Source organism: Erpetoichthys calabaricus, chromosome 3 (genome assembly GCF_900747795.2).
Source record: "Erpetoichthys calabaricus chromosome 3, fErpCal1.3, whole genome shotgun sequence".
Classification (NCBI taxonomy): domain Eukaryota; kingdom Metazoa; phylum Chordata; class Cladistia; order Polypteriformes; family Polypteridae; genus Erpetoichthys; species Erpetoichthys calabaricus.
In genome coordinates, this window is record NC_041396.2 from 298,521,614 (window position 1) to 298,535,252 (window position 13,639).

General features: G+C 45.5%; 1 protein-coding gene across 1 annotated transcript in view; it reads right to left on the reverse strand.

The window, feature by feature from the left end:
* Positions 1-13,639, reverse strand: part of nr1d4a (nuclear receptor subfamily 1, group D, member 4a) — a 49,350-nt gene that overhangs the window by 9,651 nt on the left and 26,060 nt on the right. The window contains exons 2-4 of the mRNA XM_028798577.2: positions 11,020-11,334; positions 10,777-10,865; positions 7,609-7,753 (exon numbers count right to left, since the gene is read on the reverse strand). Coding sequence (XP_028654410.1) covers positions 7,609-7,753; positions 10,777-10,865; positions 11,020-11,334 — 549 coding nt within the window. The remainder of the gene's footprint in view (positions 1-7,608; positions 7,754-10,776; positions 10,866-11,019; positions 11,335-13,639) is intronic.

Sequence of the window (13,639 nt, forward strand, 5' to 3'; positions counted from 1 at the left end):
TATATCACAGACAGATCATAATGAATAGCTTTGTATTAAAGAAGTTTAAAGCAGCATGTTAGAGATGTCTACAAAAGGCACTATATAACAACACAAAAATCTGAAAGGCACAATATTATAGAAAAACAAACAAAGAAAGTACATTATTGAAAGAGCAGTGTATTATAAAGTGCCTTTCCTATCTATCTATAACATACTGCATTATCTTTCTAAAATATAGTCCCTTTCATTTATCTTTCTATATTGTTTCTTTAATATCTTTCTATATGTTATATAGTACCTTTCAGATTTATCTATAACAAATAGAAAGATATGAAAGGCAGATGAGAGGAACTATATTATAGAAAGATATAGCAGTGTGTTATAGATAGATCGGAAAGGCAGTATAATAGATAAATGGGCATGGAAACACAATATAGACAGATACATGAAAGGCGCTATATTGTAGAAAGATAAAGGACTGCATGATAGATAAATATGAAAGGCACTATATTATAGATAGATATTAAAGGCACAATATTATGGAAATCTAGAAATGAGTGGCACTTTTTTGTACTTGATAGAGAGGTATAAAAGAACCCCTACAATAGAGAGACAGAAAGGTTCATTTGAAAGCTACTGTATAATAGACAAATATACGGAAGACGCAGAATTTTAAATAAAGACAAATATGAAAGCCGCTCTAATACTGAAGATGTGAAAAGTGGTCCTCTTCAAAGTGGTCACTTGGAGATCGCGGTGGTCGGAGCTTATTCTGGCAGCATCGGGTATAAGGCGTGTGAAGCAGCCCCGGAAAGATGCGCCAGGACTGTGTTATCTGCTAGGTCCGCCCCTGCGGATTTGTCACGTTGGTGACCTTTATGCACACGCAGGGGACACGCGGATTGTAGACCGTCACTGGTTGTGTCCAAGAGGTGATGTCGACCCTCATCCTCTCCGAGTCTATCGGGCGGTCACCCTGTGATTACACTTTTTTGCCATCTCATTACAAATTCCAGAGACAGAGAGAGTGACAGGGTGATAGTGACAACTCAGCGCCGCGGGTCTCCAGTGCGGACTTGCCGGACAACTGAGCCTTTTCGAAGGTGTGAGCCGTTGGCCTGTGTACCCGCCAGTCTTTTGTTATTCACCTTTTTTTTTGGTTTTGCAGTGACAGACGGACGTGGGGGGGAGCGGTGGGCTGAGGAGGATGTGGTTCTTCTCCTCCACGGCGCCTGCATAATGATGGTAACGAGAACATCTCGCTATCGACAAATCTTTGCCTTTACAGCCCGACCGCCGCTACCCCCCTCCCCCAGTTCCTGTTAGTGTTTCAGCCGTTTTTTGCATGACCCAGATTTTGTTTTATTAACCCCTATACTCCCCCCACCTTGCCCCAAATTACACACATTTCACAAACGTCACCCTGTCTGTTTTTGTAAATTTCCCTTTTTTTTTAAAAAAAAAAATGTATTTATAAAGCGAAGCCGCCGCCTCGTGACTCTTCTCAGGCAGCGCGCTAAATGTAGGTCACCTGGTGCACGCAGGTACATCGGTGGGCGTGGCACGCGCACGCTCACGCGAACGCGCACGCTCAGGTCGGCTCTCTCACGAGCCAAGACGCTCTCCTTCAATGCACTTTAGATGGACGATCCGAAGTGACCGCCTGAGTCCCCGCTTTGTCACCGACCGCGACACCCGCTCTATGACAGCACTTTGTGACGAAAGCGTTTGCATACTTGGCTTGTGATATTCCAGATGCAGAAAGAATGAATGAAAAGAGTTTAGTATAAAAATGATTGACTGCTGCGAAGCGCACTAGCGCACCTCATTAAAAGAAGGTAATTGCTTTGCTATATCGCGCACAAAGAAAGGCACTATACTAAACTTTACGGATTGCACTGGTCTGGTCCAACATAAAAGATTCCTTGATGGCTTTTACGCAAATCTTACTATGTAGGATGCTAAATAAGATGATTCATGGGTTTGTGACACCGTGAACTATAAAACGTGTCATAAAATTTGAGACTGAGCTAGGTGAGGCGCTATATAAAAGATGTAACAATTACAAGCAGCTGACATGATGCGTATCGGAAGATCCTAATTTACCCTCCCTCCCTTTCTAAGGGACTGACCCTTCACCCTCAAGATGCCCCCTTAAAAGTGTGTCATTGAAATCACGACGGGTGCGGTCATGGCGTGGAGTGTGAGGTGTTGGGGGGAGAGACGTGTGTGTGTGTGTGTGTGTGTGAGAAAGGCGGGCACCGATTGAGCTCACTTCCTGTTGTTGCGATGCTGATAACAGGGTTTCTAGGTTGCGGCTTTTCACAATTTGATAATTCAGCGGTTTGTGTGTGATCCCCCCCCCCCCGAATACCACCACACTACACACACACACACCAAACCTCAGTAACTGTCAACCAGAGAAAACCCCAGAGCCATGATGATCTTCATGTATTGGGCGTCTTATTGAGTGCAGCTCAGCCTGCGTTGTTTTATCTGAGGGGCAGCGCTGGCGTTTTCTCTGGTTGACAGTTACTGAGGTTTGGTGTGTGTGTGTGTGTGTCTGTGTGTGTGTTTTTTGGTCTTTCTCATGTGTCACTGATGACCTGATACAATGGGGGCAAGCAAGTTGATTGGAACCCCCCCCAGAACCCTAGAAATGGATACCCACCAGGAGGCGCACTGCAGTGACATGAACACGCACAGGCCGGTCTTCAAAAATCAAACCAACATGAAAATGATTTAAATATACTATTTAACAGAGAAGTGGACTATTCTATATAGCGCCTTTTGGTGAGAGAGATGGCGTAGCACTGGAGAGCTTGCATAATTTCATTATTATTTAAATAGCTATTAAGTGAGGAAGTGGTCTATTCTATATAGCGCCTTTCAGTGGGTATGCTGTCAGATGAGACCCTTGCTGTAAAGTGGAGGAGCACTGGAAGGCTTGCATAACATATCTATCCATCCATTTTCCAACCCGCTGAATCCGAACACAGGGTCACGGGGGTCTGCCTGAGCCAATCCCAGCCAACACAGGGCACAAGGCAGGAATCAATCCCGGGCAGGGTGCCAACCCACCGCAGTGCATAACATATGATCATTTAAATAGCTATAAAATGGGGCAACAGACTATTCTATATAGCGGTCTGTTGGTGGCCATACTAATAAATGAGATCCTTGCTGTAACAAACTCCATGGAGGGACCCGGGGGTTCACCAAGGAGCAGGGTGTGGTGCCAAGTCTTGTGTCTACTCAGTAGCATAACGGAGTGGATGATGGCCAGGTGTTCTAGGAAAGGCACTATATTAGATCATATTCTCAGGCAGCACATCTGCGCATAGCCTGGCACACGTTTTTGTGGCTCATTTGTAAGCCAAATATTTCCACAGATGTGCTTCAGGCACCAGATGAACAAAGAGCCTGCTCAATTTCGGCCAGATCACTGGCATCAAGTTACATCACAATGACAGTAGGTAATACCACAGAGCCACTTCCAAGACCCCCGCTGCTTTCCAGCTCTGTATGGTGGGCACAAGCATGCCAAGTTGTTAGTGTGTGGCCAACATAAGAAACCAGAATCAGAAATCTGTCACCCATATAAATGAAGCCACTTGTACCAGGGGAGGGGCAGTGCAAATAAACCTGATCAGAAACCAGAACTGGAACCAGAACCAGGTGTCTGCTCCCCAAAACAGGGAGCTGGAGCCTTTTAAAATAAGCCAACAAGAGCAAGCTAAGGCATTTGAAATCAGAACCAGTATCCAAGTTTAACAGTAAAGGAGCAGGTTTAAGACACCTGAAACCAGAACCAGGACTCTGTAATCTCTAAAACTAAGACAAATTTAAATCTTTGAGAGCTGGAAGAAAGCATCTGAAAGCAGGACTGGAACCAGATATCAGTGCCCCTTAAAAGTGGGACAGGATCAGTTCAAATAAGTCAGATCTCATAGAAAATGAAAATGTTTTAAAACATCTGAAACCAGAACCAAGTGTCTGCAGCCCAAAACAGAAGGCTGGTACCATTTAAAACAAGCTAATCTAGAGCAAGCTGAGCTGGTGTAAGGCATCTGAAAGCAGAACCACAACCAGGTGTCTGCCCCCCAAAACAGGGAGCTGGCACCATTTAAAATAAGCCAATCAAGAGCAGGCTGAGCTGGAATGATGTATTTGAAACCAGAACAAGTACCAGGTACCAGAACCAAAGCAAAATGAGATAGTATCCAAATTTAACAGAAAAGGAGCAGGTTTAAAGACACCTAAAACCAGAACCAGAACTCTAACCTCTAAAACTAAGATAAATTTAAATCATTGGGAGCTGGAAGAAAGCATCTGAAAGCAGGACTGGAACCAAATATCAGTGCCCCTTAAAAGTGGGACAGGATAAGTTCAAGTAAGCCATATCTAATGGAAAATGAAAAGGTTTTAAGACATCTGAAACCAGAAGCAAGTGTCTGCAGACCAAAACAGAGTTGGTACCATTAAAATAATTAAATCTTGATCAAGGTGAGCTGAAGTAAGACATCTGAAACCAGAACATCAGCAAAATGAGCCAGTATCCAGGTTAAGTTAAAAATAAGGTTTATCACATTTAAAACCAGAATCAGAACCAGGTATCTGCACCTGAAAAAATGGAGTTGGTACCATTTAAAACAAGCAAATCTAGAGCAAGCAGAGCTGTAGTAAAGCATTTGAAACCAGAACCGGGAACCAGAACCAGGTGTCTGCACCCTAAAACTGGGAACTGGCACCATTTGAAATAAGCCAATCAAGAGCAGGCTGAGCTGGAATAAGGTATTTAAAACCAGAACCAGAACCAGGAACCAGAACATCAGCAAAATGAGACAGTATCCAGGTTAAGTAGAAAAGAAGGTTTATCACATCTGAAACCAGAATCAGAACCAGGAGTCTGCACCCCAAAACATGGAGCTGGTACCATTTAAAATAAGCCAATCAAGAGCAGGCTGAGCTGGAATAAGGTATCTGAAACCAGAACCAGTACCAGGTACCGGAACCCAAGCAAAATGAGCCAGCGTCCAAGTTTAACAGAAAAGCAGCAGGGTTTATTTTTTTTGTTCTTTTATTTCGTCTTATACAATTTCTTGTATTAGGGATTTGTTACTTTTCGCATACCCCTTGGGGTCAGAGCGCAGGGTCATCCATTGTACAGCGCCCCTGGAGCAATTACAGGTTAAGGGTCTTGCTCAAGGGCCCAGAAGAGTAGGATCTCTTTTGGCAGTGACGGGGATTCGAACCGGCAACCTTCTGGATACCAGCGCAGATCCTTAGCCTCAAAGCCACCAGGTTTAAGACACCTGAAACCAGAACCAGGACTCTGTAACCTCTAAAACTAAGACAAATTTAAATCACTGGGAGCTGGAAGAAAGCACCCTTGCTGTAACATGGTGCAGCACTGGAAGGCATGCATAATTTAGGATAATTAAAATATTATTTAAATGACTGTTAAATGAGAAACAGGAGTAATCTACAGTACATAGCACCTTTTGGTGGATGCACTATCAAATGAGATGCTTTCCATAACATGGAGAAGCAGTGGAAGGCCTGCATAATATTCAATTATTTAAATTTTATTTAAGCTGTAAATAGCTGTAAAATGGAGGAAGCAGATTATTCTATATAGCACCTTTCGGAAGGTGGGCTACAAAATGAGATCCTTGCTGTAACATGGTGCAGCACTGGAAGGCTTGCATAATTTAGGATAATTTAAATATTATTTAAATACCTATAAAATGAAAAAAAGGACTCATCTATATAGCGCCTTTTGGTGGGTATGCTATCAAATGAGATCCTTGCCATAACATGGAGTAGCGCTGGACGGCCCGCATAATATATGATCATTTAAATATTATTTGAATAGCTATTAAATGGGGAAGAAGATTATTCTATATAGCGCCTTTCTGAGGGTGTGCCATCAAAAGAGTTCCTTCAAAATTTTCATGCATTTGGACCTTTGTTAAATGAAGCTCACGCTGCTCATCTTTATCAAGGGTACCACTCTGGTTGACAGTTACTGAGGTTTGGTGGGTGTGCCCGTGCACTTGGGTGGTGGTGGGGGGGTCACATAGGATGATCAATGGGCGTGGCTTGTCATGGGTCACAGATGTACTGGTAGTGGGGAGGTGGGTAGGGGAGCTGACTGGGACCCAAGCTGAGAAGGGCTTCACACCACCCCAGTCACCTGGTGGCACATGTTGTAGCACAGGTGGGCTTTTATGACTCAAACAAATATAAAAATAATTTTTAAAAGACTGAGAAGCAGGTTTTCCCCATATAGCGCCTTTTGGAGGGTGTGCTATTAAATGAGATTGTTGTTGATTTTCATGACCTGGCCTCTTGGGGAAAACCACTCAGCTTGCCATGGGTATTTTCTCTGGTTGGTAGTTACTGAGGTTTCTTGGGTGTACCTGGGTGGTGTTGGCGGGTGGGGGGGGGGTTTGGATAGGTGGGGTTATCTTGTGATGTGTCACAGATGACCTAGAAAAAGGAGACTGGGGAGGACTGGAAACCAGAGGGAAACGTGGCTACACACAACCCAAAAAGGGGATGGCCACCAGAGGGCGCACTGCAGTAACATGGACTAGCACAGGGAGGGTTGGACAATTCAAGCTAATTTGAATATTATTTAAATAGACTATTAAATGGTGAAGAAAGATCCCATTGGGACAGAATATTTCGGTGGTGTGCCTGTGAAAAGCCCCAACAAGGCTCACTGGTCACGTAATTAATGATGGGCATATCAGCATAAGGAGGTGAAGTGCCGGAGCTGCTCTTCTTCATTTATAAAAATGACCTGCATGAGGAGGACCTGGTAGAAATGACCTTAAATGTGTACTGGATGGAGAGGGGCCGTCATGAAGCTCTATGCAGCCCAGATATGGATAGCCACCAGGGGGCACAGTAAAATAACATGGACTGGCACAGGTGGGCATGCATAATCAAAGCTAATTTAAATATCATTTAAATAGACAGTTAAACAATTAAAACAGTGAAGCCAATGAAAAACCTGCTGGGCTATAAAGTAGACATTGGGAAGCAACCCATTCCCTACATCCCCCAGGGCCCCCATATGGCCACTGGGCATCTCTTCACTGCTGGACATGCCAACCATGGCACAGTCCTGGCGCTACTCATCTTAATCATTTCTGAACACACTGGAGACGTGGCAGTAATTGAATGCTAAACGGGATGGCTAAGCTGGCCTGTAATAGAAGAAGCTAAATGGACAACCACCAGGGGGCGCACTGCAGTACAGACACAGATGGACTTGAATAATTTGAAGCTAATTTAAATATCATTTGAATAGAAATTGCAAAGAATGAGAACATTGTGACACAGAATTTTCATGGCTCCCCAGTAACCAAAAAAAAAAAGAAAGAGTCTGCTGGGTAGTAAAGAGACCCTTTTGGGATTCAACACACTCCCACCCTACACACCCAGGTCACACACTTAGGATCGGGACATCCTTCCAAGTACTCCTGTCCCTCTCAAGTGACCCCCCCACCCCCATCACCTCCTATGTTTTGTCAGCCTTCTCCATTTACAAGTTATAAAAGGCACTATACATGAAATAAGGGGTGAAATGTTGATCCAATGGAGGACACTCACCATCACGGGACATCCCGACCGACAGACACTTCTTGAAGCGGCAGTGCTGGCATCGATTGCGGTTCATCCTCATGATCAGGCAGTTCTCGTTCTTCACGCACATCTTGTAGTGGATGTTCTGCTGAATGCTGCGGCGGAAGAAACCCTGGAATGAGAGACACACGGCTGTGAGGACAAGTAGGGGCGGACCTTGAAGTTTAGTTGTATATAGCGCCTTCAGTGGCAATGCCGTCTTATAAACGAATGGTAAGAAAACCCCATGGAGGTACCTGGGGGGGGTCACACATGGCTAACCAAGCAGCAGGGTGTGGTGCCAAGTCTTGACTCTACTCAGTAGCATAACGGAGTGAATGATGGCCAGGTGTTCTAGGAAAGGCACTATATTAGATCACATTCTCAGGCAGCACATCTGCGCATAGCCTGGCACACGTTTTTGTGGCTCATTTTTAAGCCAAAAGTCACTTCCACAGAGGCGCTTCGGGCACCAGATGAACAAAGAGCCTGCTCATCTTCAGCCAGATCACTGGCATCAAGTCACATCACAATGACAGTAGGTAATACCACAGAGCCACTTCCAAGACCCCCACTGCTTTCCAGCTCTGTATGGTGGGCACAAGCATGCCAAGATGTTAGTGTGTGGCCAACATGAGAAACAAGAATCAGAAATCTGTCCCCCATATAAATGGAGCCACTTGTACCAGGGGAGGGCCAGTGAAAGAAAACAAAATCTGAAACCAGAACCGGAACCAGAACCAGGTGTCTGCACCCTGAAACAGGGAGCGGGTGCCATTTAAAATAAGCCAATCAAGAGCAAGCTTAGGCATTTGAAACCAGAACCAGTACCAGGTACCAGAACCCCAGCAAAATGAGCCAGTATCAAAGAAAAGGAGCAGGTTTAAGACACCTGAAACCAGAACTAGAACCAGGTGTCTGTAACCTCTAAAACTACGACAAATTTAAAATCTTTGGGAGCTGAAAGAAAGCATTTGAAAGCAGGACTGGAACCAGCGATCAGTGCCCCTTTAAAGTGTGACAGAATAAATTCAAGTAAGCCAGATCTAATGGAAAATGAACAGGTTTTAAGTCATCCGAAACCAGAACCAAATGTCTGCAGCCCAAAACCTAGAGTTGGGTACCATATAAAATAAGTCAATCTAGATCAAGGTGAGCTGCAGTAAGGCATCTGAAACCAGAACCAGAACCTCAACAAAATGAGCCAGTATCCAGTCCTATAAAGTGAACAGTTACAATGATCAAAGGTCATACTGGAAAGTACAGGTTTACGACCTCTGAAACCAGAACCAGAACCAAGTGGGGGAAAACCCCAAAAAGTGAGCCAAAGCTATATCAGTGTAAGCTGATGTAAAGAATCCAAAACCAGGACTGTGGGCCGACTCTCAATATCAGATGGTATAAGGCATCTGAAACCAGGACCGGTACCGGGTGTCTGTGACTTGTAAAAGGTGAGCTGGTAGGAGTTTAAATAAGCCAGGTGAGCCAATAGGAATTCAAGTGAGCCAGGTGGAACAAAAATGAGTAAGTTTAAGACATCCGAAACCAGAACCCATACCAGGTGTCTATGCCCTTAAAACGTGAGCTAGTATCAATTCAAGTGAAACAGGTCCATTTCAAAAAGAGTAGACATATAAATGTGTAAAAAGAACCAGAACCAGGTGTCTGTACCTCTTAAAGGAGACTGACCCATATAAAGTGTGCCAGTATCAGTTCAAGAGAATGAGCTTTAACACAAAGGGAGCTGGCTTAGGACATCTGAAACCAGAACCAGAACCAGGTGTCAGTAATCTGTAAAAAGTGAGTTGGTGCCATTTCAAGTGAGCCAGGTCCATACCAAAATTAGTATGTTTTAGATACCTGAAACCATATCCAGAACCAGAACCAGATGTCTGAATCCTTTAAAAGATAGCCAGTATACTATTTAAAATTAATCAGCCTAAATCATGGTGCCAGTGTAAGGTATCTGAAACCAGAACCAGGTGTCTTTAACCAGTAAAAGAAATGTGTTGGCATTGGTTCAAGTGAGCCAGACCCACATAAAAATGAGTATGTTTCAGATACCTGAAACCAGAACCAGAACCAGATGCCTGCATCATTAAAAAGGTATTATTTAAAATTTAGGTGAGCCAGCAGAAGACATCTGAAGCCAGACCCAGAACCAGATGTCTGATAACCTTAGAAAGGCAGCTAGCATTATTTAAAATTAATCAGCTTAAATCATGGTGCCATTACAGTATAAGGCACCTGAAACCAGAACCAGGTGTCTGTAATCTGTAAAAAGTGTATTGGGGCCATTTCAAGTGTGCTAGGTCCATATCAAAATTAATATGTTTCAGATACCTGAAATCAGAACCAGAACCAGAACCAGATGCCTGAGCCATTAAAAAGGCAGCCAGTATTATTTAAAATTTAGGTAAGTCAGTAAAAGACATTTGAAACCAGAACCAGAAGCAGATGTCAGCGATCTGTAAAAAGTGAGTTGGTACCAGTTCAAGTGAGAAAAGTCCATAGCAAAATTAGTATGTAACAGATGCTCAAAACCAGAACCAGAACCAGAGGCCTGATAACCTTAAAAAGATAGCCAGTATTATTTAAAATTAAATTGGCCTAAATCATGGTGCTAGTATAAGGCATCTGAAACCAGAACCAGGTGTGTGTAACCTGTAAAAAGTGAGTTGGTACCGGTTCAAGTGAGCCAGGTCCATGTCAAAATTAGTATGTTTCAGATACCTGAAACCAGAACCAGAACTAGAACCAGATGCCTGAACCATTAGAAAGGCAGCCAGTATTATTTAAAATGAAATTGGCCTAAATCATGGTGCTAGTATAAGGCATCTGAAACCAGAACCAGGTGTGTGTAACCTGTAAAAAGTGAGTTGGTACCGGTTCAAGTGAGCCAGGTCCATGTCAAAATTAGTATGTTTCAGATACCTGAAACCAGAACCAGAACTAGAACCAGATGCCTGAACCATTAGAAAGGCAGCCAGTATTATTTAAAATTTAGGTGAGCCAGTATGCCTGTAGATGCCTGTAATCATTACAAGGTGAGGTGGTGTTACTTCAGGTGAGTCGGGTTTCACACCTAATGCACAGATTTCAAACATCTGAAACCAGAACCAGTACCAGATATGCCCAGGGGCATCAATGACGTACCTTGCAGCCCTCACAGGCGTGGACGCCGTAGTGGAACCCGGATGCGATGTCTCCGCACACCTTGCACAGCAGGACCATCCCACCGGCCTCTGAGAAGACACACAGACAGGAGGGTGAGGACATTAAAATCGAAACCCCCCCAGCCACCCCTAAAACACTGGGCAGTTGCCCAGTTCCTAGTGGTGTGACAATAGCCTCTCACGGCTGCTGCCCACCAGATATGGAAGGTGGTGGGACACTCACTGGTGAAGGAGCCTGGGACTCCGCTGGCCTTGCTGGTGGTCTGCTTGCTGCCACCATTTGCTGGACAGGGACTGCAGGGGACCCCCTGGCTGGCATACCGCGGCGGGACCTGCGTCATGGCGGCCACTTCAGGGAACTGGAAGGCCAGCTTGGGGGAGCTGGCATCCTGCTGCTTCAGGATCCCGATCTCGGTAAACGTGATTTCATCGGGCGATGCAGGCTGGGAGGTGGGAGACTGGGTTTGGTAGCCGCTGGACGGACTGCTGGGACTGGGGCTGGAGTTTCCTGAAGAGCCAGCATACAGAATGACGCTGCCTGTAGGAGAGGACAAGAGAAGAAGGAGAGAGTGATGTTAGTGGGGGGGGCTGGACAGCAGGTCACCTCAGAAACTCCCATCTGACCAGTTTGGTGGGACCAGAGTCATCAGACCTACAGAACAAACCAGACACTGAGACCCTCTTACTATATTTTATATAGCACCTTTCATTCATAAACTACACCCCAAAGCCCCTAATGCAAGTGTTTCTCTGTATTTCTGACCATAAGAGTCCAGGCAGAGCGAGTGACCTGGTCATCAGAACACAGGGGGCCAGGCTTGGGGAGGTCCAGTGCTGAGCTCCTAACCCACCCTGGCAAGGTCGGACCCCGAGAGCAGTGCAGGTAGAGCGAGACTGGACATTGCACTGAACTTGTGACCAAACATCGAGTCCAGGTGACCATTACACATGGGCCAGCCGAGACCCCAACCTCTTAGAACATCAGAGCCGTGTAAACAAAACGACCGGGTTCAGAACTGACTGACCAGTACAGGTGGGCCGACTGAGACCACCGGCACCAGAACAATGAGCCAAAATGAAAAGAGAAATCTGATCCAGCTACTAATATACCTCGAAGAGTATTAGAAGGGCATACGTTTTGAGAAGCAGGCTGCCGACTTTAGTGAGGGTGGGGTGGACACCCCCTCTATGAATTGTCGGGTGGGGGGGCGTCAGGGTTGTATGTGAATGTTATATAGGCTGGAAATCCCACGTAGGGGGTAATGGTGATCACCCTGGAGGTAAACAGTCACAGAAAGATGCAACCTGAGAGGACACAAAGGACACACTAGACTGGGGGCTGAAGTCGCTGCGTCTGCAGAATGGAGACCCTGAACAGACATGGCACCGATTGCATGAGCGCCCAGTGGGCATAGGACTCCGTGGTCATTTGTCAATTGGCAATATGTGTGCGAGGACGGGGGCTGCTCGAATTATTCATCTGACCTAAATTCCTGCGGCCGACTCTTGCTCTCGAGCGCGCGCGCGCGTGCACACACACACGTGCCGGCTGTCGCGCGCACGTTTGTATTTTTATCTCTACCTGTGACCGCTCAGGAGGCAGCAGCGCGCCTTGTAGGCCAAGTATACGCTGGGCGATCTGTTCACGCAATCAACGCTGCTGGCTGTTTTGTCAGTTAGAAAAAGGAAATGTGCCGTGCAGGCAGATTTACACATTTGGAACCCCCTGGATCTTTTTAGCTTTGCACGTGTCCGCACTTCTTCTATTTTTATATTCATCACAACCACTGAGCCACACATTCAAGTCGCTTAATGTCATTTTCTCGCCACAGGCAGCCGCAGCCGGATGGGGCAGATTATTTATTACAGTACCTTCCAAACGCACCTGACTGTTAAAGCCACTATATAAAATAAAGACGCTTTAATAGATTAACAAGCAAAATGAGACACCCCCCCACCCAACAGAAAGACCAATTGTCAAAGTCCACCCTTCAGTCTCAAAAAACACACACACAGCTGATCCACTCCGAGCCACGGGCCGTCCTGCACATGTCAGGGAAGTTAGACAATGCAGCGCCCCCTGGTGTTCAGCCCACCTCCTGGCCACGAGAGAGCCGAGAAGACACCTGACCAGCCACTCACATGGACTGCAGTCCGCGTGCGGCCGCTAGGAGTTAATCCAACGGTGGAAGGCAGGTAATCGAGTGAGCAGTGGGGGGTATGGGGTCTGCAGCGAGTGAAGGTGGGGGCTGGCAGGAGAACAAACTGAAATGCTCAAATAAAAAAGGAAGACGCGCGTTTATTCTTTTTTTTTTTTTTTAAATAAAGATGCGCGCCCGTTTCTTTTTGATTGTATCTGTGAAAGACAAAAGTTGTGTATGTGAATATGTTTTAAAATGCTTACGGTTCTTAATTTTAAAAATTTGCCCAATGGTGACAAAATTTCTTCTATTTTGTATATAATGCTTTTCACAACTCTTAATTTAACTATAGTGTCGTTCACATTTATCTGTGTGTATATGGAGTCTTTCCTCTCTATCCATCCATCCACCCATCCATCCATTTTCCAACCCGCTGAATCCGAACACAGGGTCACGGGGGTCTGCTGGAGCCAATCCCGGGCAACACAGGGCACAAGGCAGGGAACCAATCCTGGGCAGGGCACCAACCCACCGCAGGACACACACAAACACACCCACACACCAAGCACACACTAGGGCCAATTTAGAATCGCCAATCCACCTAACCTGCATGTCTTTGGACTGTGGGAGGAAACCCACGCAGACACGGGGAGAACATGCAAACTCCACGCAGGGAGGACCTGGGAAGCAAACCCGGGTCCC